This window comes from Melanerpes formicivorus, unplaced genomic scaffold (genome assembly GCF_026170545.1).
Source record: "Melanerpes formicivorus ecotype bairdi unplaced genomic scaffold, bMelFor1.0.p_v2 SCAF_34, whole genome shotgun sequence".
In the NCBI taxonomy this organism is placed as follows: Eukaryota; Metazoa; Chordata; class Aves; order Piciformes; family Picidae; genus Melanerpes; species Melanerpes formicivorus.
In genome coordinates this window covers 2,153,930-2,178,434 of record NW_027142386.1, presented here as the reverse complement: position 1 = coordinate 2,178,434, position 24,505 = coordinate 2,153,930, and the positions used below count along the sequence as shown (strand labels likewise).

The 24,505-nt window shown below is 55.6% G+C and overlaps 1 protein-coding gene across 1 annotated transcript in view; it reads right to left on the bottom strand.

Annotated features, from left to right (window-relative positions):
- The window catches only part of RANBP3 (RAN binding protein 3), a 37,849-nt gene extending 26,146 nt beyond the window's left edge, over positions 1–11,703 (bottom strand). The window contains exon 1 of the mRNA XM_068156382.1: positions 11,585–11,703. Within this exon, the coding sequence (XP_068012483.1) occupies positions 11,585–11,606 (22 nt within the window). The 5' untranslated portion in view covers positions 11,607–11,703. The remainder of the gene's footprint in view (positions 1–11,584) is intronic.
- Between the last annotated feature and the right edge of the window lie 12,802 nt (positions 11,704–24,505).

Genomic DNA, 24,505 nt, shown 5'->3' with positions numbered 1-24,505 from the left:
TCCACTGCAGTTACCCAAGCTGCTCCCACTAGCTCCTGGCACCATGGATTGTAAGGACCTGATCTCCAAAAGGAAGAGGAGGGTGGCAAGAACAATGCAGCTGACATCTGGAAGCCACTTGGCCTTGCCCTCCAGATCCACTTCAAACCAGCACTTCCACCATGCCTTGGTACAGCAGGAGGAAACCTTTGCAGCAGGACTTTACTTTTTGAACACATCACTTCAGGAGGCAGAAGCTTCTCCTTGCACAGGGAGCTCTTAATGCCAGGGGAGTTCTGCTGCACAGAGCCCCAGAGCCCTGCTGCTTGACTGCTGGGCTCAGATCTGGGTGCCACAGGACAGGAAAGACACTGAGGGGCTGGAGGGGTCCAGAGAGGGGCAACAAATCTGGTGAGGGGTTGGGAGGGCATTGTACAAGGAGAGACTGATGGAGCTGGGGAAGTCAGTCTGGAGAAGAGGAGGTGAGGGGAGACCCTACTGGTCTCTACAGCTCCCTGAAGGGAGGCTGCATTCAGGTGGGGGTTGGGCTCTGCTCCCTAGGATCAGGTGATAGAAGGAGAGGAACCAGCCTGAAACTGTGCCAGAGGAGGGTGAGGTTGGAGAGAAGGAAACAATTCTTTGCTGCCAGAGTGGTCAGGGATTGGCACAGGCTGCCCAGGGAGGTGGTGGAGTGCCCATCCCTGGAGGTGCTCTGGTGCCTGTGAGAGCTGGGAAGTGTCAACTGCTGAGGCTGCAGCAAGCCTGGAGACCTTCCAGGCACTGCCTGCTGTGCACAGGCAAGGAGCCCTGGGGAAATAGAGCCAAGGCAAGAGTAGAGCTCCTGCTACAAACACACAACAAGGCAAGAGACAAAGAGAGCCAGGGCACCAGAGGTGTCAGAGCAGCAAGAACAACCACAAGGGCCTGCAGAAGCCCTGACAAGAGGCTGTGCTCAATGCTACAGAGGAAAAGAAACATTCCCAGGGAACCCAAGAAGCTTCCCCATCCTGGGAGTCTCTTCATGCTGAGGTGGAACCCCCTGGGTTCCAGCTTGGACCTGTTGATCCTTGTCCTGTCACTGGGCACCACTGAAAAGAGCCTGGCCCCTTCTTCCTGCCACCCACCCCTCAGATACTTGCAGACACTGAGCAGATCTCCCTTCAGCCTTCCCTCCTCCAGACTACACAGCCCAAGCCTTTCTTCATAGCAGAGACATTCAAGTCCCCCAGGTGTCCTCTTAGCCTCCACTGGACTCTCTCCAGCAGATGCCTGTCTCCTGTGACTTAGGGAGCCCCAAACTGCACACAGTATGGCAGGTGTGGGCTCACCAGAGCAGGGCAGAGGCAGGGGGGAGGAAAAGCTCCTCTGGAGCCAGGGTTGGAACACAGAGCTGGGGAAGCAACAGGAAGGAAGCTGTTCAAACATCTGGGGAGTGACTGAAGAGCCAGACCTTGCTGTGCTGCAGGTGGGCAGAGGGTATCCCACTATTAACCAAAGGAGCTCTGGACTGAATTGATCTGCTCTGTGCTGGCTGTGAATTAACAGGAACTGTGCCTCTGGAGAGCCCTCACCATCACAGCAGAGGGGTAGGGCTGAGAGCACACAGCTGAACTGCACCACAGCCCTCAGCTGCTGAGTGCCCAGATCCTGCACTGGGAAGCAGCCTGGTTCCAACCCCCTGCAATCAGGGTGAGGAGAAACAGTGCCTGCTTCAAGCCCAGGCAGTGCACCCCGAGAGCCCTGCTGGGTTGAGGGCTTTAGTGAAACCAGAGGCAGCAGCCTGGGCTAGTGGCAAGTGTCCCTGCTCACAGCATGGGGTTGGCACTGGATGATCTTCAAGGTCCCTTCAAACCCACATCATTGAATCAGTCTCCAACAGTGCCCCTGCAGGGAGGACCTCCTCATCAGGAGCCTTCTCCTGCACAGGAAAAGCTTTCCCACAGTACTTGTGCTGAGAAATGGACAAGTGGTCCTCAATGAGACAAAAGGCATTCAGATGAGAAATCATTTCTAATGGCCTGAAGATGATCAGGAGGCATCAGAGCACTGCACCACCTTGCTCTTGGCAAGCCTTACTTCCTCTGAGCACACTGAGAAGGGGCTCTGCTGCTGGCAAGCAAAGAGGCTGACTGCAAGGCAACCTCTGACTGACACCCAGGACCTTCACTCAGCCTCACCTCTGAAGTCTGCAAAACCTTACTGCAGCAGCAGCTGCTGGCAAACCTCAGGCAGGCCCTGCACTGCTGCCTGATGAACCCCAAGAGAGACATTTCCCTTTGCATTGCAGCTGATCCTTGCTAATCTTTGACTGGAATCATTGTCTCAGAGCCCTGGGTGTTCTGTGCAGCTCCTCAGAGCCCAGCAGCATTTCCAAACAGAACAGTGAGAAAAGCATTCACTTGCTGGAAGACTGCAGCTGAGAGGGGTAGGAAGCCAAGAGGAGGCTCTCCTCTCCCCCCACCCTGCCCTGGTGAGAACACAGCTGTGTCCATTCCTGGGCTCCCCAGGTCCAAAGAGGCAGGAAACTACTGGAGAGTGTCCAGTGGAGGCTACAAGGATGCTGAAGGGACTGGATCATTGTGTGATGGGGAAAGGCTGAGCCCTGGGGCTGCTCAGTCTGGAGGAAGCTGAGAGGGATCTGATCAATGTCTATCAATATCTGCAGGGTGGGGGGCAAGAAGGGGCCAGGCTGGGCCAGGCTCTGCTCAGTGGCATCCTGTGCCAGGACAAGAGGCAGTGGATGCAAACTGGAACCCAGGAGGTTCCACCTCAACATCAGCAGAAACTTCTTTGGGGTGAGAGTGCAGGAGGCCTGCAGCAGGCTGCCCAGAGAGGTTGTGGAGTCTCCTGCTCTGGGGAGCTTCCAGACCCACCTGGATGTGTTCCTGTGTGAGCTGCCCTGGCTGATGCTGCTCTGGCAGGGGGTTGGAACTCACTTACCTCTGGAGCACCATTCCAGCCCCTACCATTCTATGATTACAAGCTAATCCCCCTGTGGAAGATGTGAGAGCTCTTCCCACTGGTGAATCAACCCCTCAAGATCCAGGACTCACTGCTGCTGGCTGTGAAACCTACTGACACCTGCTCCATATGGCAGTGGGACAGCAGGCACCCCCAGCTCCCACTGACACCAGGAGCCAGGCAGGCAGGCCTGGCCTGGTTTCACCTCTCCACCCAGTCACACCAGAGGAGCTGGTGCCACCTCTAGCAGCCACAACTGTTTTTGCAATGCAAAGTTTCACACCTCCTCTGCAGCACACAAGGACCCATTACAGAGAAGCCCAACAGGTACTTTGAGAGGGTAGATGCTGGAACAGGTCCCTTGTGGAAGCCACCTAAGGGAAGAGGGGAAACAGCCATCCCAAAGTGGTTTCCTGCAGAGGTCGTTTCTCTGTATAGTTACAGGGCTCACAGAGTGAATCCTCTGGGGAAGCAGTGACAAAGGCCACCATGACTTTAGTGCCTCTACCACAAGAGCACAGGAGAACAGAGGCCACAGGAAGTCTCTAGTCCAAGCTCCTGCTCAAGCAAGGTCAGCCAGGAAGTCAGACCAGGTTAATCAGGTTACCCACCCCGGGTTTAACTTCCAAGGGTGGAGGCTGAGCAGCTTCCCAGGGTAATCTCTTCTACTGCTTGACTGTCCTTAGGGTGAGAAAATCCAAACCAGCCTTCCCCCCAGCCTGACCATCCTGTTCCACCTCTTGACTTCTGTACCTCCAACAGACACCATGGAGGAGCCTTGCTCCACCTTGGCAGTGACCTCACAAACCCTGGCAAGCCCCAGATGTGCCTCTCTGAAGCCTCCTCTCCTCAGGGCTGAACGAGCCCAGCTCCTTCAGCCTCCCCTCACAAGTCATGCAACCCAATCCCCAGCCATCCTGGTGACTCCATCCTTAGCTTTCAGGAGGAACCCAGGCCCCCTGTCATGAAAACAACTCTCAAGTCCTCCCCAAGCCACTGCAGCCAGGTTACTATGCAGGGAATGCCTTTGTCAGGCTAACAATGACACTGCTCCAGACCACTGTGGAGATCCCTGGCTACATGGAAACCTGAAGGAGACCAGAGGGACCTCCACTGACTAAACTGGAGTCCAACAGGATGGCATTCAACAAGTCCAAGTGCCAGGGGCGGCACTTGGCCACAGCAACGCCAGGCAGAGTTACAGGCTGGGGGCAGAGTGGATGGAGAGCAGCCAGGCAGAGAGGGACCTGGGGGTGCTGACTGACAGCTGCCTGAACATGAGCCAGCAGTGTGCCCAGGGGGCCAACAAGGCCAATGGCATCCTGGCCTGCATCAGCAGCAGTGTGGCCAGCAGGAGCAGGGAGGTCATTGTGCCCTGTGCTCAGCACTGGTTAGGCCTCACCTGGAGTCCTGTGTCCAGTTCTGGGCCCCTCAGGTTAAGGACATTGAGAGACTTGAAGGTGTCCAGAGAAGGGCAACAAGGCTGGGGAGGGGTCTGGAGCACAGCCCTGTGAGGAGAGGCTGAGGGAGCTGGGGTTGCTTAGCCTGGAGAAGAGAAGGCTCAGGGGAGACCTTCTTGCTCTCTCCAACTCCCTGAAGGGAGGTTGCAGCCAGGTGGGGGTTGGTCTCTTCTCCCAGGCAACCAGCACCAGAACAAGAGGACACAGTCTCAAGCTGTGCCAGGGGAAGTTTAGGCTGGAGGTGAGGAGGAAGTTCTTCCCTGAGAGAGTTGTTGGCCATTGGAATGTGCTGCCCAGGGAGGTGGTGGAGTCCCCATCCCTGGAGGTGCTCAAGAGGGGATTGGATGTGGCACTTGGTGCCATGGTTTAGTCCTGAGGTCTGTGGTGCCAGCTTGGACTTGATCTTTGAGGTCTCTTCCAACCTTGGTGATACTGTGAGAGGCAGCTGCAGCTAAGGGAGCCCTTGCTGGACTCTGAAGAAGTCATCTCCAACACTACAAGTACCCAAGCAGAGCATTGCTCTGACTTCCACCCATTAGAATGCATCACCTGAGAGAGAAAGCAGCTGTGAAGGCTGAAAGGGTTAAAAAGCAGCACAGCCATGAGGTTGTTAACTCCCCAGAAGTGTTCAGAGTGGTAATTTATTACTTGTGAAAAGCTTATCTGGGGAAGGGGGGGGGGAAGAAACAAATTCATTTCAAAGGTAATTTGAATTGTTTATTTGATCAGCTCAGGCCACAGAAATGCTTTTGTAATCAAAGTGATATGGGGGCAGAAAGGTCCTGCTACAAAAGCAAACATATTAAAAGAGGTCTGGGGCAAGATGTGGCACTGTAACATTCTGAAGGTGCTGATAACAAAGCTACAAACAGCCTGAAAGCAATGAGCAAAGCAGCACAGCAAGAGGGGAGCTCCAAGGAGCCCACAGGCAAGGGCCACTCATACTCCATGGCAGAAAGGGCATGAAGCAGGACTGGAGGATCACAGGATGTTAGGGGTTGGAAGGGACCCCTGGAGATCATCCAGTCCAACCCCCCTGGCAGAGCAGTACCATAGAATCCAGCACAGGACACACAGGAACACATCCACATGGGGCTGGAAAGGCTTTAGAGGAGACTCCACAACCTCTCTGGGCAGCCTGCTCCAGGGCTCTGGGACCCTCATAGTGAAGAAGCTCCTCCTGATGTTGAGCTGGAATCTCTGTGCTGCAGTTTCCATCCACTGCCCCTTGGCCTATCCCAGGGCACAAGTGAGCAGAGGCTGTCCCTGTCCCTTCCTTCCTGACCCCCAGCCCTCAGCTATTGATAGCCATCACAGTATCACCAAGCTTGGAGGAGACCTCAAAGCTCATTGAGTCCAACCTGTCACCACAGACCTCAGGACTAGACCATGGCACCAAGTGCCACATCCAATCCCCTCTTGAACACATTGATCAGATCCCCTCTCAGTCTTCTCCTCTCCAGCCCCAGGGCTCTCAGCCTCTCCTCCCCAGGCAGTGCTCCAGGCCTTTCAGCATCCTCTGTTAGACTCCAGCAGATCCCTGTCCCCAGACTTCAGAGTGATGTCATGAGGAATACAACAGCAGGGGGGGGGAAGAAGAGCTTCTGCCTCCTTGTCAAAGCTTCACTAAGTTGCTTTTTATGTTTTCCTTCCCCTTCAGACCCTCTGTCTTTTGGTCTCCTACAGCATGAGTAAGCAGGCTGCTTCCAGGCAGCACTTCACAGCTGGCAGGGGAAGGCAGAAGGACTTCTCTACACATGTAAGATGAAACAACAAATCCCAGAGCCCACATTTGAAGCACAAATCTGTTTGCAGAGCAGGCATTAGTTTATTTCCCAAGCCCTTGGGGCACTACCAGAAATCATCTACTCTTCATTACATCAGTTCACTGCTTCAGCTCAGGGACTTCACAAAGCCAAGGCTGCAGGTCAGAAGATGAAGCACAGGAGCCTCAGTTTCACATGTCAGGAAGAAGAAAGCCATGAGGCAGCCCAGCTGCTCTGCAGGGGACATAAAACACTTCAGGAGAACTCCAAAGAGTGCTAACAAAAGTTAATGCAGGGTTTAGAGAGCTCTGTCCTGCAAATGAGGCAGCACTTCAGGGGGGTTGGCTGTGATTAGGACACCTTAGAAATAGCCACCCAACACACCCAGCTCACTGGGTCACCTTTGCATCCACTAGCTTGTCTGAAGCCATCGTGGGAAAGAGATCTTGTTTGTGTGGTCTACAGCCCTCAGCTACAATCCTGGGACAGCTTAGCTTGGAAAGGACCTCATTGCTCACCTACTCCAACCCCCCTGCCATGGGCAGGGACCCCTCTCAACTAGACTCAGCTGCTCCAAGCCACATGCAGCCTGGCCTTGAACACCCCCAGGGAGGAGGCATCCACAGCCTCCCTGGGCAGCCTGCTCCAGAGTCAATACAGAGTGCAAAGGTGCACAGCAGCTTTGTTCCCCCCAAAGCTCATCAGCATCATCCCAGTGTGCAGAAGGATCGATGCTTTTGCTCTGAAACGGCTTCAGTTCTTTCACCCACTGCAAGTTTAAGGCAGGGACACACAGAGAGCTCCTTTGGATGATGAGCTGTATGCTAGGCCACTCCATAAAGCAGAACAAATCATGTTTGGGGTCTAAGGAGAGAGTTGGCCACCAGAGGTGGTGCTGGAAACTCCTGAAAGGGAAATGTGCAAGAAGCCATCATCAGGTTGTAGCTCTCAGAAGAGCATCTCAGGGGCTGGAGGGCGATTAATGCATTCTCAGCACAGCAGACCCTGTCCTCCACAGAGCAGCAGCAGACAGTGCACAAACAAACTACTGCTTGTGTAAGGAACTGTAAGCAGTGAGTTACTTACCCAGCTGCTTGTTACCAGAAGTTCCTGAGCAAAGCACACAGGGTGCTGTGAATACACAGAGCCCTAGAGTGGTTCAGCTTGGAAGGGACCTCAGAGACCATCTACTGCAAGCTCCCTGCCACATGCAGGGATGCCTCTCAAGTAGGCTCAGCCTCATCCAACCTGGCCTTGAACACCTCCAGGCAGGAGACATCCACAACCTCCCTGGGCAGCCTGTGCCAGAGTCTCACTACCCTCACACTGAAGAACTTTTTCAGCTTCAAACCATTCCCCCTTGGCCTGTCTCTGGACACCCTCAGGAAGTGTTCCCCCTGCAGCCTTCCTGCAAGATCTCTTCAGGTACTGGCAGGCAGCTATAAGGTCCCTCTGGAGCCTTCTCCAGGCTGAACACCCCCAGCTCCCTCAAGCCCTTGGATCATCTTTGTGGCCTCCTCTGGTTTCTCTCCCACAGCTGTGTGCTCCTCCTGCTGGGGACACCACAACTAGAGGCTCTCCTCTGGATGCAGCCTAGGACATGACTGACAGAAGCTCTCTAGGTCTCCAAAACACTTCACTGCCATGGGTGAAGACCCAGTTTAGAACACCACAGAACATCTCACCAAGGAGCTCAGACCATTTCAGGTGGCAGTCAGTAACTATCTCACACAGCAGTAATGACTGTGCTGACCACTCCAACCTCCTGGTGTTCAACCATTGAGCTTCTGCCAGGGCCTGTCCCCAAAGCCTTCATCCCAGGGTCACTACATCTTTGTGACAAACTCACCTGAACTTCACACAGCCAGGAAGTTACTCTCCCCTCCTCCTTGCTAGCTCCTCACTTGGCAGCTCATCTCTCATGATGAAAGGCAATGCCATGACCAAGACCTGTTCCTAGGGCATCTCACAGTAAAATCCTCTCTGGGAAATGGCACATGGACCACCTCATCCTGCACCCCCTCCTCTGCAGAAGAGGACCCCCTTAAACCAGCAACCTTCCTGCCATCAGGCCACTACAAAAGGTAGGTGCCCAAGGTTACCACCTCACTGCAGAGAAAGAAAGAAGAGTGAATGGGGGGAAAAAACCATCCAGGAACAATCAGAATGAGGCAAATGAAGCAGGCAGGAGAACACTAGAGGGAAGCTTGTGGCCTTGAAGAAAAGCAGCACAGAAAGATCACCCATTCAAGTGGTCTGAATGCTTGAAGGACATTGGTTGAATGGTTACTTGGAGGCAGCATTGATATCTCAGTGCTGATTTAAGACAGACAATAGACTAAGAGAGACATCAGCAGCTAGAAGGTAAAGATAAGTCCTATACTGTTTGAAAGGGGGAAGGCAATGAATGAACTGAAACAAAGAGGTGCAGTGGTAAAAGCAAAGGGTTAAAAGAGCTTTTGCATTAGCAGGATGAAAGGACACAGGCAGAACAAAACAGCTTTTCAAGGTCCAAAGGAGGTTTGCTGCAGCAATCAAATGGAGAAAAGTCTCAGCAAGCTTCCCTTGAGTGAAGGGAGAGGAGAAAAGCTGTTGTTGAAACAGCAAAAGCAATCTGGAAGCATGACTGAAACCTGGGTACTTGTGTCTGTGTGTGTCAGAAACTCATTAGCTGCACACCTGAGGTGTGACAGAGCACTGCTGCACAGCTCAGGCAAGAGCAGGCCAGATGGAGAGCTCTGCTTTAACCACCACTGCCCTGGGAATGGCAACACTCAGCTACCCAACACTTCAAACAAGAAGGATGATGAAGCAGGACATTAATGATCAGCACTAAAGTAATCACTTCTGGTATTTCATTGAAAATACCTGGGCACAAGGAGGCACCTACAGCCCTGGATAAACAGAAGAGATGGAGGTGCCTAGGATGGAGAACACCACACTCAAAAGTCACCTGAGAGCATCACTGCCAGGCCAGAGCAGGAACTAAGGCAAGTAAAGACTTTGGAATGCACTGACTTATTCATACAGAATGGGTTGGGTTGGAAGGGATCTTAAAGACCATCCAGCTCCAACCCCCTGCCATGGGCAGGGACACCTCCCACCAGCACAGCTTGCTCAAGCCTCATCCAGCCTGGCCCTGAACACCTCCAGGCAGGAAGCATCCACAGCCTCCCTGGGCAGCCTGTGCCAGGCTCTCCCCACCCTCACTCTCCAACAATTTCTTCCTCATCTCCAGTCTCAGTTTCCCCTCTCCCAGCTCAAAGCCATTCCCCTCCATCCTGGCACTCTCAGACCTTGTCAGAAGTCCCTCCCCACCTCTCCTGGAGCCCCTTCAGGTACTGGAAGGGTGCTCTGAAGTCTCCCTGGAGCCTTCTCCTGTCCAGGCTGAACCAGCTGAACCCTAACCTTCTCCCAGCCTGTCCCCACAGGGGAGGTTTTCCAGCCCTCTGATTGGCCTCCTCTGGACCCTCTCCAGCAGCTTCAGTTCCTTCTTGTCCTGGGGGCACCAGAACTGGAGGCAGTGCTGCAGGCAGGGGTCTCCCTGCCCTGCTGCTCTCGCTGCTTTGGACGCAGCCAAGCACACAGCTGCCTTCTGGGCTGCAAGCAACCACTGCCAGCTCATGTGGAGGTTTTTCTGACTTGCAGCAGAAAGATGTCAATCCCAGAAAGCATCTCCCTGTGCACTGGTACACAAAGAACAGACTCCTCAACCATGGAACCAGATGAAAGACAACACCAGACAACACTGAGGATATTAGAATCAGCAGAGGAGGCAGTTCAGAAGCAAGCTGGTCTGGCTTCATTTGATGGAAGTTTGGGTCACAGTCTCATGGCAAGAAGAAACAGAACAGCAACGAATGAAGATGACAACTCTGGGAGGAGATGCAAGCAGAAACTAAAGAGAGGAGCAGGTGAGGGAAGTCACTGAAGTTGGGAAGGGGTCTGAAGAGACAAAAAAAAAGAGAGAAAAAGGAAGACCACATGAAAAAGGATGGCACCACACTGCCAGGCTGTACCACTGCAGCCTGCCAGGCCACAGCACTGCACAGGGATCTAGAGGGAGAACTGTGTGGCAAGTGAGCATCAAAAGAGGCAATGCACATTGCTCACCTGGAGTTCAACTGAGCTCAGTGCAGAATGGGAGGGCAAAGTCAGGGGCTTGCACGACTTAGCCACTGCCAAACTTCTGCTTCCAAAAGCACAATGAACCATCAGAATTCATTGCAAGGTCGTCCTAAAGCCCAGCTGGAAACACTGCCACTGCATTTCCCACAGGCAGCCACCACACACCTGACCACCCCCTGCCATTCTGAGCCCACTTATGCTCCTCTGGAGCTGGAGAGCCAAGAGCCCGAGCCCGAGTGCAGCACAGGAGCTGTCAAAGCAGCACAATGGTGTGGTCAGCTGCTGGGGACTTCACTGTCAGAAGCTACACCTACGACAGATGTTTGCTTCCTGTTTGTCAGCCTTGATATCAGGCCTGTAAACACCACTGGTGGAGTTCAGAGGGGGCCTCACAGAGTCTCATGGTCTCCCTCAGGGCATCTCAACTCCTCTTTCCCCAGCTGAGAAGAGCCATGAGAAGCAACACAGAGAGCTGAGGCAAACTTGCTTTTGCAGAGGCCTGGAGGGAAGTGAGTCATCCTGAAAGGCAAACTGTGGATGGCCACCATCACCTGAACACCATCCCACACACCTTGGAGCACAAGACCCAAATCCCACAGCAGTGCAGCCCACGTTTCCCCAGCCCTCTTCAGACAGAAATCAAACCACTGTTTCTCTAAGTCACAGGTTTGCTGCTTTTAAAAATAAAATCACCTTTACCCGTACCCCTCACCGTGCTTTACATAACCTCCTCTATCACTCCTTTCGCTAGAGGAAAGGGTAACACCAGGGGAAGTTAAGATCTACAATAGCTCTCAAGTTGTGGACAAGGACCCCAAAAGGCCCCCGGGCAAGGAGGAGCACAAGGCGGCTCAGCGCTCCGCCGGGGCAGAAGTGCCGTGCTCACGGCCCCGCCGGGGCTCGCTGCTCAGCACCCGGGGCCAGCAGGGCAGGGACCCAGCGGGCCCGGGGCCCCGGGGGCCGCCGCGCCAATGCCGCCCGGCGGGAGGCACTCGCAGGCGCGGCCCCAAACCGCCACCCCCGACCCCCGCGGACAGCCGCCCCGGAGCCGGCCCCAGGGAGGGCCAGCGGGCAGCGCGGCGGCCCGGCCGGGCACTCCCTTTGTCCGGCTGCTCGCCCCGGAGGGGCCAGGGCACAGAGAGGCCGCCGTAAGGAGGCGCTCCCGAGGGCCGGCCCGCGCCCACCCCCGGAGGCGGATGGCAGGGCCGGGCTCGGGCCGGGGGCGCGGCGGCACAGGGCCGGCGAGGGGCCCGGCGCCGGCCCCACCACAGCCCGCCGGCGCCCGCCTACCTTCGTTCGCCAGATCCGCCATTTTACTTCCTCAATCGCGCCCACAATGCATCGCGCACCGGACGGCTTCCACCGACACCAGGCCCGGCCGCGCCGCGCTTGCGCCGCTTTACGGCGGCCCCGTGGCGGCCCCGCGCATGCGCCGTGGGCTCTGCCGCGCAGCGGGCGGGGCCTGCCCCGGGCGGGGCGGGGCGCGGGGGGCGGCGCATGCGCGGGGCTCTGGCTGGGTCGGGCAGCCTGGCCCCGGCAGCCTGGCCCCTGGCGGCGGCGGCGCTGTCCCCGGCGGCTCCCGGGGAGCTTCCCCGATACCGGAGTCATGAACTGGAGCCTTCGGGCCTGGCTGCTTGCCGGCTCCTCTCCAGAGGTCCCTTCCAGCCCCTAACATCCTGAGATCCTCTGAACTGAACTCGTTACCAATCGAGGTGCCGCGCAGTCCTGGGCATTAGCGAGTGCCCGAGGGCAGGTCTCTGTCCATGGTATCCAGAGCTGCTGGCGGACACACCGCAGCCAGACTTGGGGAACGTTTGGGCTAGGCCTGAGCAGGATCCTGTCCTTTGTGCAGCTAAAAATGGGAAAGAGGTTTGGCAAAGGATTGCTTGTCCAGCAAAGGCTGCAGGTCCTCACGGCTGCTGGAGACAGGGACTCCTGGTAGGCATTAGCCTGGAGAGGATCCAAGACTCGAAATAAAAGGAACATGGCAGAGAAAAGTCATTCAAGGCAATCAGTCACAATTAATGTTAATGAATTAATGTTTGTTTGGGACAGAGTCTGAGCACAAAGGATTTGGATGCCTGTGTAATGCCAGATGTGTCATGGCCTGGCTGACACTGGAGGGAAGGGATCGATACAGAGGGATCTGGACAGGCTGCAGAGGTGGGACCAAGCCAACCCCATGGAGTTCAACAAGGCCAAGGTCCCTGCAGCTGGCTCAGGGCAATCCCCAGCACACATCCAGGCTGGGTGGAGAATGGACACAGAGCAGCCTTGAGAAGAAGGCCTTGGGGATGTCATTCAGAGACAAACTCCCCAGGAGCCAGCACTGGTCCCTGGCAGCCCAGCAGGCAGCTGAGTGCTGAGCTGCAGCCAGAGCAGGGAGAGCAGCAGCACAGGGAGGGGATTCTGCCCCTCTGCTCTGCTCTGCTCAGACCCCACCTGCAGCACTGCCTCCAGCTCTGGGGCCCCCAGCACAAAGAGGACCTGGAGCTGCTGGAGAGGGGCCAGAGGAAGCCACAGAGAGGATCAGAGGGCTGCAGAACCTCCCCTGTGGGGACAGGCTGGGAGAGCTGGGGCTGTTCAGCCTGGAGAAAGCTTCAGGGAGACCTCAGAGCAGCCTTCCAGTACCTGAAAGGGCTCCAGGAGAGCTGGGGAGGGACTTGTGACAAGTGTCCCTGCCATGGGACTGGAACTGGATGATCTTTAAGGTTCCTTCCAACCCAAACCACTCTATGATAATCGTAGTCAGGAGGCCTAAAAGTGAGGCTGGGCAGTGAACTCCTCCATGAACACCATTGCAGATGCTCCTGAAGAGAAGCACACATTGGCCACAACAACCCCAGGCAGTGCTACAGGCTGGGGACAGAGTGGCTGAGAGCAGCCAGGCAGAGAGGGACCTGGGGGTAGTGGTTGATAGTAGGCTGAACATGAGCCAGCAGTGTGCCCAGGTGGCCAAGAAGGCCAATGGCATCCTGGCCTGCATCAGGAACAGTGTGGCCAGCAGCAGCAGGGAGCTCATCCTGCCCTGTGCTCAGCACTGCTGAGGCCACTCCTTGAGTTCTGTGTCCAGTTCTGGGCTCCTCAGCTCCTCAGATCTTTAGGAAAGATGTTGAGCTGCTGGAAGGTGTCCAGAGAAGGGCAACAAAGCTGGGGAGGGGTCTGGTGCACAGCCCTGTGAGGAGAGGCTGAGGGAGCTGGGGTTGCTTAGCCTGGAGAAGAGGAGGCTCAGGGGAGACCTTCTTGCTCTCTACCACCACCTGAAGGGAGGTTGGAGCCAGGTGGGGGTTGGTCTCTTCTCCCAGGCAGCCAGGGGCAGAAGGAGAGGACACAGTCTCAAGCTGTGCAGGGGGAAGTTAGAACTAAGTTCTTCCCAGAAAGAGTGATTGGCCACTGGCTCAGAGATGATTTTATCACCTCCTCTGATCATGGCCTGAGACTCCTGCAGCTTTGTAAGGAGTTTTCATGTCCTGTACAGAGTGGGCACTGGAGCTGGCCACAGTGTGATGTCCACAGGGCAGCCTGAGCTTGTGTGTGGGTCTGGACCTTGTCTGTGGCACTTCCCTGGAGGGCTGGCTGACACCTGGTGCTGCCAGTGTGCAGAGAACTTCGCCAAAGCCATCAGCACAGCCCTAACCACAGGAGAACCATCACCTGCAGGCATGTGCAAGGTGCCTGGCAGCTCCACTTGCTCTGGAATGAAGCTCCTGTCCCAAAGCAGCCATGACCTACAAACACCACCAAGGTGTGAGAGTAATTACCCAGCCTGGGAGGAGCTAAAACCCAATAATTACATTTTTAATTTAGCCTTTTTTTCTGACACAGACATCCCTGATAGAAAAGCTCACTTCAGAGCACCAAAGACCTCTTCAAGCTCTCAGAAACTCTGTCCAGGCTTTGCTCCTGGAAACCTTGGGCAACTTCCACTGCAAGAATCACTGCTGTGCTTCACCAGGGAGTCCCTGGGACCAGCAGAGTGGACGGGGTGACCTGGTTAGGGAAAGTGATTTAGCAGGGAGGTACCTCAGAAAGTTGCACTCAGCAGACCTTAAGAGCCAGCAGGTCACAGAGTGTTCCCTGTTCAGGTTCTCATTGGACCCTGCACGTCTCCAGCATCCTTATCAAACTGCTGGAGCAGGTCCAGAGGAGGCCACAAAGATGATCAGAGGGCTGTGGGGACAGGCTGGGAGAGCTGGGGCTGCTCAGCCTGCAGAAGAGAAAGCTCCAGGGAGACCTTGGAGCAGCCTTCCAGAATCTGAAGGGGCTCCAGGAGCTGGGGAGGGAGTTTGGACAAAGGCTGGGAGTGCCAGGATGAGGGACAATGGCTTTGAGCTGGGAGAGGGGAGAGTGAGAGTGGAGATGAGGAAGAAATTGTTGAGAGTGAGGGTGGGAAGAGCCTGGCACAGGTTGCCCAGGGAGGCTGTGGCTGCCTCCTGCCTGAAGGTGTTCAAGGCCAAGCTGGATGAGGCCTTGAGCAAGCTGTGCTGGTGGGAGGTGTCCCTGCCTGTGGCAGGGGGTTGGAGCTTGATGATCTTTAAGGTCCCTTCCAACCCAAGCCATTCCATGGATCTCTGATCAAGTTGAGAGAGGAAAATGAACAGTTTTATCCTAACAGAGTGTGGAGGGTGGATTCTGCTTTAATTTGCCTAGAACAATACCAGGGGAAATGGAATTCTGGCCCTTTGTTATGGCAGTGAAAAGTGAACTCCACCCCCAGCAACTTCACAGTTCCTGTGACTTTTAGAAGTTAATTACCAGAGTTATCAGTACCCTGTGAGCTTGGCAACTTGCTGCTTTAACTAGAGTCTATTTTGGGTGCATGCCATTAAGATACTATAAATGCCAGGCTTTCTGATTAGTACTATTGTTAGGTCAGCATTTCTAAAGGGACATAGCCTAAAAGTCACTGTGACTTTGACAAATTCAATACTTTTCCATGGCTGAGCTCTCAAAAAAATAAACATTAAATAAAAGCCCCAACCCACCCTGGCTGAAGGCTTTCTGCTGCTGAGAGACTCTGGCATGTGGATGAGATGAGACTCTGAAGGGCTCTCCTGGGCTGCATCAGGAGAAGTGTGGCCAGCAGGGCAAGGGAGGTGATCCTCCCCCTCTGCTCAGCTCTGGGGAGACCCCACCTGGAGTACTGCCTCCAGTTCTGGAGCCCCTATGTAATAGGGATGTGGAGGTGCTGGAAGGTGTCCAGAGAAGGACCAGGAGGATGAGCAGAGGGCTGGAGCACCTCTCCTATGAGGACAGACTGAAGGAGTTGGGGCTGTTCAGTCTGCAGAAGAGAAGGCTCCCAGGTGACCTCATTGTGGCCTTCCAGTATCTGAAGGGGGCTCCAGGAAGGCTGGGGAGGGACTGCTCAGGATCTCAGGTAGTGATAGGACTAGGGGGAATGGAATGAAGCTGGAGGTGGGGAGATTCAGGCTGGAGGTGAGGAGGAAGTTCTTCCCCATGAGAGTGGTGAAGCCCTGGAATGGGTTGTCCAGGGAGGTGGTTGAGGCCCCATCCCTGGAGGTATTTAAGGCCAGGCTGGATGAGGCTCTGGCCAGGCTGATCTAGTGTGGGGTGTCCCTGCCCATGGCAGGGGGGTTGGAGCTAGATGATCCTTGTGGTCCCTTCCAACCCTGACTGATACTAAGATACTATGAGGCTTACCCCTGGCGTGGTGGTGATAGGATCACAGAATCACAGAACCATTAGGGTTGGAAAAGCCCTCTGGGATCATCCAGTCCAGCACCAACCCAACCCCACCGTGGCCACCACAGGTTGAAATAGAATCACAGAGCTGGGAAAAGAACTCCAGGATTGAGTCCAACCACCAACCCAACCCCACCAGGGCCACCAAACCATGGCCCCAAGTGCCATGGACACAGGGCTCTGGAACACTCCAGGCATGGGGACTCCACCACCTCCCTGGGCAGCCTGTGCCAAGCCCTGACCACTCTTGTAGCAAAGAAATTTTTCCTCATCTCTAACCTAACCCTCCCCTGGCATAATTTCAGGCCATTTCCTCTTCTTCTATCACTTGCTAGCTGGGGGAAGAGCCCAACCTCCACCTCAGGCCCAGATGCAGCAGGTACAAACTAGAACACAGGAGGTTTCACTTGAGCTTAAGGAGAAACTTCTTTGCTGGAGCCCTGGAGCAGGCTGCCCAGACAGGCTGTGGAGTCTCCACCTCTGGAGACATTCAAACCCCACCTGGATGTGTTCCAGGTGTTGTGAGGTGCTGTTGGTTACCACCATTGGTGCCTTCAGGGGTTTTCCACCTCAGCAGGTGACTTGTGATGAATCATTTCTTTCCCCCTTAGGCAGGACTGAGTCCTGGGTTTGTTTTCTTCCCTGAGGAAGGAAAGTCATCAGTCTCAGGCTGTGAGGAAAGAGGTCACCTCCTGACACTTCTGTGGCTGAACATCCCCAGCTCCCTCAGCTGCTCCTCTCCAGACCCTTCCCCAGCTTTCTTGCCCTTCTCTGGACCTGCTCCAGCCTCTCAATGTCTTTCTTGGAGTGAGGGCACAAAACTGAGCCCAGGATCCAAGATGTGTCTTTGCCAGTGCCAGTACAGGGCACCACCCCTGCTCCTGCTGCCCACACCACTGCTGCTCCAGGCCAGGCTGCTGCTGCCCTTCTTGCCCAGCTGGGCACTGCTGGCTCATCTCCAGCTGCTGGCACCCAGCACCCCCAGGGCCTTTTCTGCTGGGCAGTTTCCAGCCACTCTGCCCCCAGCCTGGAGCCTTGCTGGGGTTGTTGTGACCCAAGTGCAGTACTCAGGCCTTGGTCTTGCTGAGCCTCATCCCACTGACCACAGCCATGGATCCAGCCTGGCCAGATCCCTCTGCAGAGCCTCCTGCCCTGCAGCAGATCAACATCCCACCCAATTCAGTGTCACCTGCACTGAAGGTGCAGTCAGTTCCCACATCCACATCACTGATAATGAGATTAAAGAGGCTGTCCCCAGCACTGAGCCTGGGGAGCTCCACTGGTGGTCAGCCACCAACTGGAGTTAACTCCATTCCCCAGCACTCTCTGGACCCAGCCATGCAGCCAGGTTTTAAGCCAGCAAAGTGTCCATCCACCCACCCAGGCCATGAGCAGCCACAAATCTACAAGGTGAAAGCCTCCCCAGGCCCTACCAGTGCATTGATTCCTGAGTGAAGCTTCTCACACACTCAGCACACTGGGGAGCTGAGCCTGGCTTACAGAAGTGAGAGAGCATTGAGAGCCTTATCCAGCCCTTCCAGGAGCTGTACCCCAGCTCAGCTGCAGCCCCTGGCACACATGGGGCAGGGCACCACGGAGGTGAAGGGGGAGGCTCTTTTGTTGATTGCCTTGCATGGAGCAAGCATCCCAGCTGAGTGAAACTGGAGCTTGAACTCCTTGCTGCTGGCACCCAGCCCTGCTCCCCCAGCATCACTTAGGGCTCAGCTCAGAGGAGCAGCCTGGCCTCCTGTGGCTGTGAGCACCAGCACCCACTAGATGGTGGTCTGGAATAACAAGAAGGCTTCCAGGCCCTGAGAGCAGAGGTCCAAATGTTCCTGACTGTGAGGGGTCAGAACAGAGGACCTGTGGGCTCAGTCCTACAAATGCCTACTGAAGCTGCCCTCCTGGGCCAAGCTGCCCTCCTGGGCCAAGCTGCTGTTGTCCCTGGCAGGGAGCAAGCTGGGTGGCTCCAATCTGGGTGGCTTCATGCTGTGGCTCACTCCCAGCATGTCTGCAGCTGAGCTCACTCAGACAGAGAGAAACACCCCAGGCGGCTTCACAGTGCAGCTCACATCTCTTGCAAGCTGAATGCTGCCAGCTTTGGCCCTGCAGGCACCAAGGTGCAGGACTGCAGTCAGTGCTCTGCTGGTCCTCACAGCTCGGTGTGGGGCCTGCATGAAGGTGTGAGCAAGGCTTGCAGGGGGTAGGGGTTTTCAGGGGCTGAACTGGAAAGCTTGGGACTCTCACTCACCTCCCTGCATGGCTGGGAGAGCCTGGCAGTTTGAGGCTGTTCTTGGCACAACCCTAGAGCCTCAGAATCACAGAACTGTCTGGGTTGGGAAAGCCCTCCAAGGTCATCCAGACCAATCAGAAACCCAACCCCACCATGGCCCCAGGTGCCATGGCCACAGGGTTCTTGAACACCTCCAGGGATGGGGACTCCACCACCTCTCTGGGCAGCCTGTGCCAATGTCAATCATAGAATTGTTTTGGTTGGAAGAGGCCTTTAAGACCTTTGAGCCCAATCTTTCACCTAAGAAAGCCTTGCTGTGCAAGGTGTCCTGCCCTACCTCTACCTTTCAGTGATTCTGGGAGGTATTTGGACTCTTTCCTTCTTGAAAGACTGAAAGAAGCTGTGCAAGGAGCAGAGGATGGGGACAGGTACAGCTGCAGCTGTCTGTCACAGAATCATAGAATGGTTTGGGTTGGAAGGGACCTCCAATGGTTCAAGCCTCCATGCAGGGAATCCTCCACCAGATCAGGTTGCCCAGAGCCCTGTCCAGCCTCACCTTGAATATCTCCAGCCTCAACCACCTCCCTGGGCAACCTGTTGCAGTGTGCCAGCAGCCTCCTGCTGCAGAACTTGTTCCTCACATCCAATCTCATTCTGCTCTGCTCTAGTCTGAAGCCATTGCCCCTGGTGCTGTCCCTGCAGGCCTTTGGGAACAGTCCCTCTGCAGCCTTCTTGTAGCCCCTTCAGGTGCTGGCAGGCTGCTCTAAGGTCTCCCTGGAGCCTTCTCTTCTCCAGGCTGAACACCCCCAGCTTCCTCAGTCTGTCCCCATAGCAGGGCTGCTCCAAGCCCCTGATCATCTTTGTGGCCTCCTCTAGACCCACTCCATCAGGTCCATGTATTGAGGGCTCCACAGCTGGACACAGTACTCCAGGTGAGGCCTCACCAGAGCAAAGTGGCAGAATCACCTCTGCTGGCAATGCTGCTTTGGATGCAGCCCAGGATGTGATTGACCTTCTGGGCTGCAGGCTCACACTGTCCATCTGAACAGGATCCATGTGAGACCACATCTGAGGTGCCTGAACCTAGAGGTCTCTCCCAAAGGTGCATACACCCCAACCTCTGGAGCCCAGAAGCTGCTTTGCACTGGAGTTCTTCCTTCTGAGCAGAGCCACTAGATGGGGAAGCAAGCCCTGGAGTTTCCACCTTTCCTTCTGAACAGATTTCACTCCCTTGGTTCTCACAGAATCAGAGACCTCCCCAGGTTCTTGCTGTGCTGTTCAGCATCTCTCAGGGCCCCCAGCTCCTGCACCCTGTGCTGTAGCCAGGCCAGAGGATTCCAGCCCAGCTAAGTCTGAGGTGCTGCACAGGACCACAGAAGAAAGGCTTTAAATGTGGTGTAGTTTAGTGCCTGGGCTCAGGTCTGCACAGGGTATGCAGCAGGAGGGAGGCTCTTCCAGGTGGTGATTTCAGAGACAAGCTTGCAGGTACTCCTGCAAACACTCACTGCCTTTGGGCTCTTCTCTCCACCCCCAAGAGACACCCCCTGCAACAATTTTTTGCCTGTTACAAAAGCAGTTGAGGCCTGGCCTGGCTTGGCTTCAAACTCCAGCACTGAAAAATGATCAGAGAATCACAGAATTGGGTTGGGTTGAGCTCTTCAGAATAAACAAGGTGCAACTGCCTTGTGCAGCCTGGGGGCAGTGGTTGAGAGCAGCTGAACATGAGCCAGCAGTGTGCCCAGGTGGCCAAGAAGGCCAATGGCATCCTGGCCTGGATAGGAGCAGTGTGGCCAGCAGGAGCAGGGAGCTCATCCTGCCCTGTGCTCAGCACTGCTGAGGCCACACCTGGAGTCCTGTGTCCAGTTCTGGGCTCCTCAGCTCCTCAGATCTTTAGGAAAGATGTTGAGTTGCTGGAAGGTGTCCAGAGAAGGGCAACAAAGCTGTGGAGGGGTCTGGAGCACAGTCCTGTGAGGAGAGGCTGAGGGAGCTGGGGTTGCTTAGCCTGGAGAAGAGGAGGCTCAGGTGAGACCTCATTGCTCTCTCCAACTCCCTGAAGGGAGATTGTAGCCAAGTGGGGGTTGGTCTCTTCTCCCAGGCACCCAGTAACAGAACAAGAGGACACAGTCTCAAGCTGTGCCAGAAGATGCCTCAAGTGGAAAATCAGCTGAGGGCAGTGGTGGACCTTGCCCAGGTATTGTTCTTTGCACAACAGTGTTGCTGCCTTGTACCTCCTGGGCCTAAAGGACTGAGAACAAAGCTGGAGGTCACTGCCCCAGCCCTTGCTTGCTAACAGTGTGGTGGAGGCAGGAGGGCTGTGAGGAAGGCAGGCTGTGAGCAGTGCAGGGCAACCAGGACAGCTTCCCTCGGCAGCTTCCACCCAGTGGAGCTCAGGGCTGTGCAAATGAGCTGGGAAGCAATTAAGGTTGGGGATCTCCCACCTCCTCCCCACAGTGACAACCAATTCACCCCACCTGCCCTACACATCCTTCTCTTTGTTGGTGCCTCCGCGACACAAAGCCCGGGGACAGTCAGACAGATCAGCACTTAATGGACACAGAGCCCTCCAGGGTTTCTTCACCTGCCCAGCTGAGAGGCCCGCGGGAGGTTTTGGGAATGAGCACATTCCTGAGCCTTGTGGTTTGCTGCAGGACCATCAGTGCGGTATGGAGCAGGCATCAGTGCAAGGCATCCCGAGGAGAGCTGAAATGCTGCCAGTGAGCAAACCCAGGCAAGCTTCCAGCGCCAGTCGCCACCTGAAGAGGCTTTGCTGTGACTTCTGCATCCCAGTTTGGATGCTAGGCTTCAGAAAAGATGTGGAACTGGAGAGGCAAGAGAAGGCAAGAGCTGGAGGTCAATCCTCAGGTGTTCAGACTGGGATGGGCTTCCCCAGCAGGGTGCAAACCTCTGCTGGTGTTTCTTCATCTGTGCTTGCTCAGTGCTGCTGAATCAGTGCTGCATCTGCCAGCCCCACCTCAGCTCTCTCTCCTGGCTCTTCCTCACCATGTAGTGCCCACACAGACCGGATTAGGCCCAACAGGGACCCAGAGCACTCAGTCTTGTCTGGTAGGCTGGTTACAGCCCTAAGGCATGGGCTGCAACCCTGCAAGGTGGAGCAGAGACCTGAGTTCAGATCTTCTGTAGCTCTGGTGTATTCATTCACTGCTGGTGAAGAGTGAGCACTTCCAAAGCTCCCTGGGAGTGAAGCAGTGAGAGATTGGCTGTTTGGGCAGGAGGGGAAGGGGAAAGAACTGCTGTGGGAAGCTGTTTCTCAAAGGCAGGTTGCAATGGAAATGGTTTCTCTGATGAACCAGGGCTGGCCTCTTGAATTATCCTTGCATTTTTCTGAGGGGGTCGTGCACTGTGGGCATGGAAGAGGTCACTCACTGTGGACATGGAAGAGGTCACTCACTGTGGACATGGAAGAGGTCACTCCCTGTGGACATGGAAGTGGTCACTCACTGTGGACATGGAAATGGTCACTTCCTGTGGACATGGAAGTGGTTACTCACTGTGGACATGGAAATGGTCACTCACTGTGGACATGGAAGTGGTTACTCACTGTGGACATGGAAATGGTCACTCCCTGTGGACATGGAAGAGGTCACTCCCTGTGGACATGGAAGTGGTTACTCACTGTGGACATGGAAATGGTCACTCCCTGTGGACATGGAAGTGGTTACTCACTGTGGACATGGAAGTGGTCACTCCCTGTGGACATGAAAGTGGTTACTCTTCTCAAGGAGAAAAGGAGTATTACATAGAATCACAGAATGGTAGGGTAGGAAGGGACCTCCAGGCATCATCAGGTCCAACCTCCCTGTCAAAGCAGCGACCTGCTCAAAGCATGACACTGCCCATGGCAGCTTGTGCTGGGGCTGCTGCCTGCAAAGCCCTTTGTTTGCCCTCTTGTAGAGGACACCTGGCTGTAGGTCCCTCCACTGATGGCCTAAACACAGAATCACAAAATGTTAGGGGTTGGAAGGGACCTCCAGAGATCCTTCAGTCCACCTCCCCCTGCCAGAGCAGGGTCACCCAGGGCAGCTCACACAGGAACACATCCAGGTGGGGCTGGAAAGTCTCCGCAAAAAGAGAGTCCACAACCTCCCTGGGCAGCCTGCTCCAGGCCTCCAGCACCAAAGAAGTTTCTCCCCATGTTGAGGTGGAACCTCCTGTGCTCCAGCTTGTGCCTTGTCCTATCTCTGGGCACCACCAGAGAGCCTGGAACCTTCATCTTACCCCCCACCCCTCAGATATTTATAGACATTGATCAGATCCCTCTCAGCCTTCTCCTCTCCAGACTAACCAGCCCCAGGGATCTCAGCCTCTCCTCATCACACAGATGTTCCTTAGCCTCACAGCCTCTGTTAGACTCTCTCCAGCAGGTCTCTGTCTCTCTTGAGTTGGGAGCACAGAACTGCACACAGTATTCCAGGTGTGGTCTCAGCAGGGTGGGACAGGGGGGGAGAAGAACCTCCCTAGACCTAATGCACAGCAGGACCTTTGTCAAAGGATCCCAGCAGAGCCCTCAGTGAGGCCCCTAGGTGCAAGGCAGCCTGAGCCAAGGGACTCAGCAAAGGAAGCAAACCCCTGCAGACCCTGGGGTGTGGGGTGTGCAAGCACCACAGCAAGCAGCATCAGCCAAGCAGTCCAGGAGGGCATTTCCAGGCAGCAGTGCAGCTGCAGCATGCCACACAGCACCATGCAGGATGCCACACAGCACCATGCAGGGCAAACACACCACGGGCAGCCGTGCAGCTGTCTCACCCTGGGCCAGCAGACATGGCAGCCAGCATGGCCTCAGTGCCACCCCTGTGCCATAGCTCTGTGACTGGTGCAGGGCCTGGGATGGAGCTGGTCTGGCCCTGCCCAGGGCCCCCAGTGCCTGGCTGCATGCTCTGAGCAGCTCCTCCTGTGTGCTGTCTCTGAAAATGGTCCATTACAGGCAGCAGACACTGCTGGCATCGCTCATGGTCAGCCTATCCCCAGGACAAACTCAGCCTCCCTCAGCTCTCAGCACTTCAGGCCTCCTGGCTCCTTTCTGCTCCTCCACCCCCCCAGCAGCTCCTGCTGCCCTCAGCCACCACTGCCCAGCACCTCCCAGCAGCGAGTGGGCTCTGAGCCTTGCCAGCTGCCTGTCCTTGCTGCGCTATCTGTGCCCAGCACTCAGCCAGCAGATATCTACCACAGCTTGTCCTGGCCCTGCCTCCCAGCCCTGCTTGGGGTGCTGGAGGGGTGGCAGTGGGACCTTGCCCAGCAGGGCCAGCAGAAGTCACAGGAACAAGGAGCAAGCCCTGGGTGTGATGCTTGTGGCCAGCTGCTGCTCTCCAAGGGATTCCTTTCCAGCCTCAGAAGCTCTGTGCCTGGCTTTGCTCTGCAGCTGGGGGCCTGCAGATGCTGTCATCAACCTGAGCAGGAGGAAGCTGGTTCCTGAGCCAGCCTGGACTCCCCCCACCTCCTGAGCCCTCCACGGGTTTGCCTCCAGCTCTGCAGAGTGAAGGTGTGGAGAGAACCCTGCGAAGGTAACACTCAGACTGCTGCTAGGTGTTGCATGGAGAGTTTGTTCTTCACACTGGAGAGCCTGAACGTGGGCAGGCCTCTGCTCCAGGGGAGCATTAGAGGTGCTGAGGGACTTAGCAGGAAATGTTCTTTCTTACTTCTGCCTGTCAGAGGTTTTGGTGCTGTTCCCCATGGCCACAGGAGCTGGTGTGGGATCTCCTGCTTCCAAAGACCTCGAGGGTGGGTGTCAGGGGGATGGCACCAGGCTTTGCTTGGTGGTGCCCAGTGGCAGGGACAATGGGCACAAGCTTGAACATAGGAAGTTCCATCTGAACATGAGGAGGAACTGCTGTAATTTCAGGCTGGCAGAGCCCTGGAGCAGGCTGCCCAGAGAGGTGGTGGAGTCTCCTTCTCTGGGGACATTCAAACCCTACCTGCATGTGTTCCTGTGTGACCTTCTCTAGGTGACTCTGCTTTGGCAGGGGGTTGGGCTCAAGTATCCCCAGAGGTCCCTTCCAACCCCACTGTTCTGTGGCTCTTTGATCTCTCTCCTGCAGTCTTTGCTCTTACAAAGTTTGCAGCAGTCCAGGGTTTGTGAGCAGCAGCTGCCACACTCTGGAGCTTTAGGAAGCAGCTCTGCTTTGGGGCTCTGTGTAACTAAAGGCAGGGCACTGACTGTGTCACTTCACTCAGTCCAGGCTTCAACATCTTCTACCACAGCTGTGGCATTTTAACCAGGACTCCAGGATCCATTCCTGGCATGGCAGGAATCCCTGCTG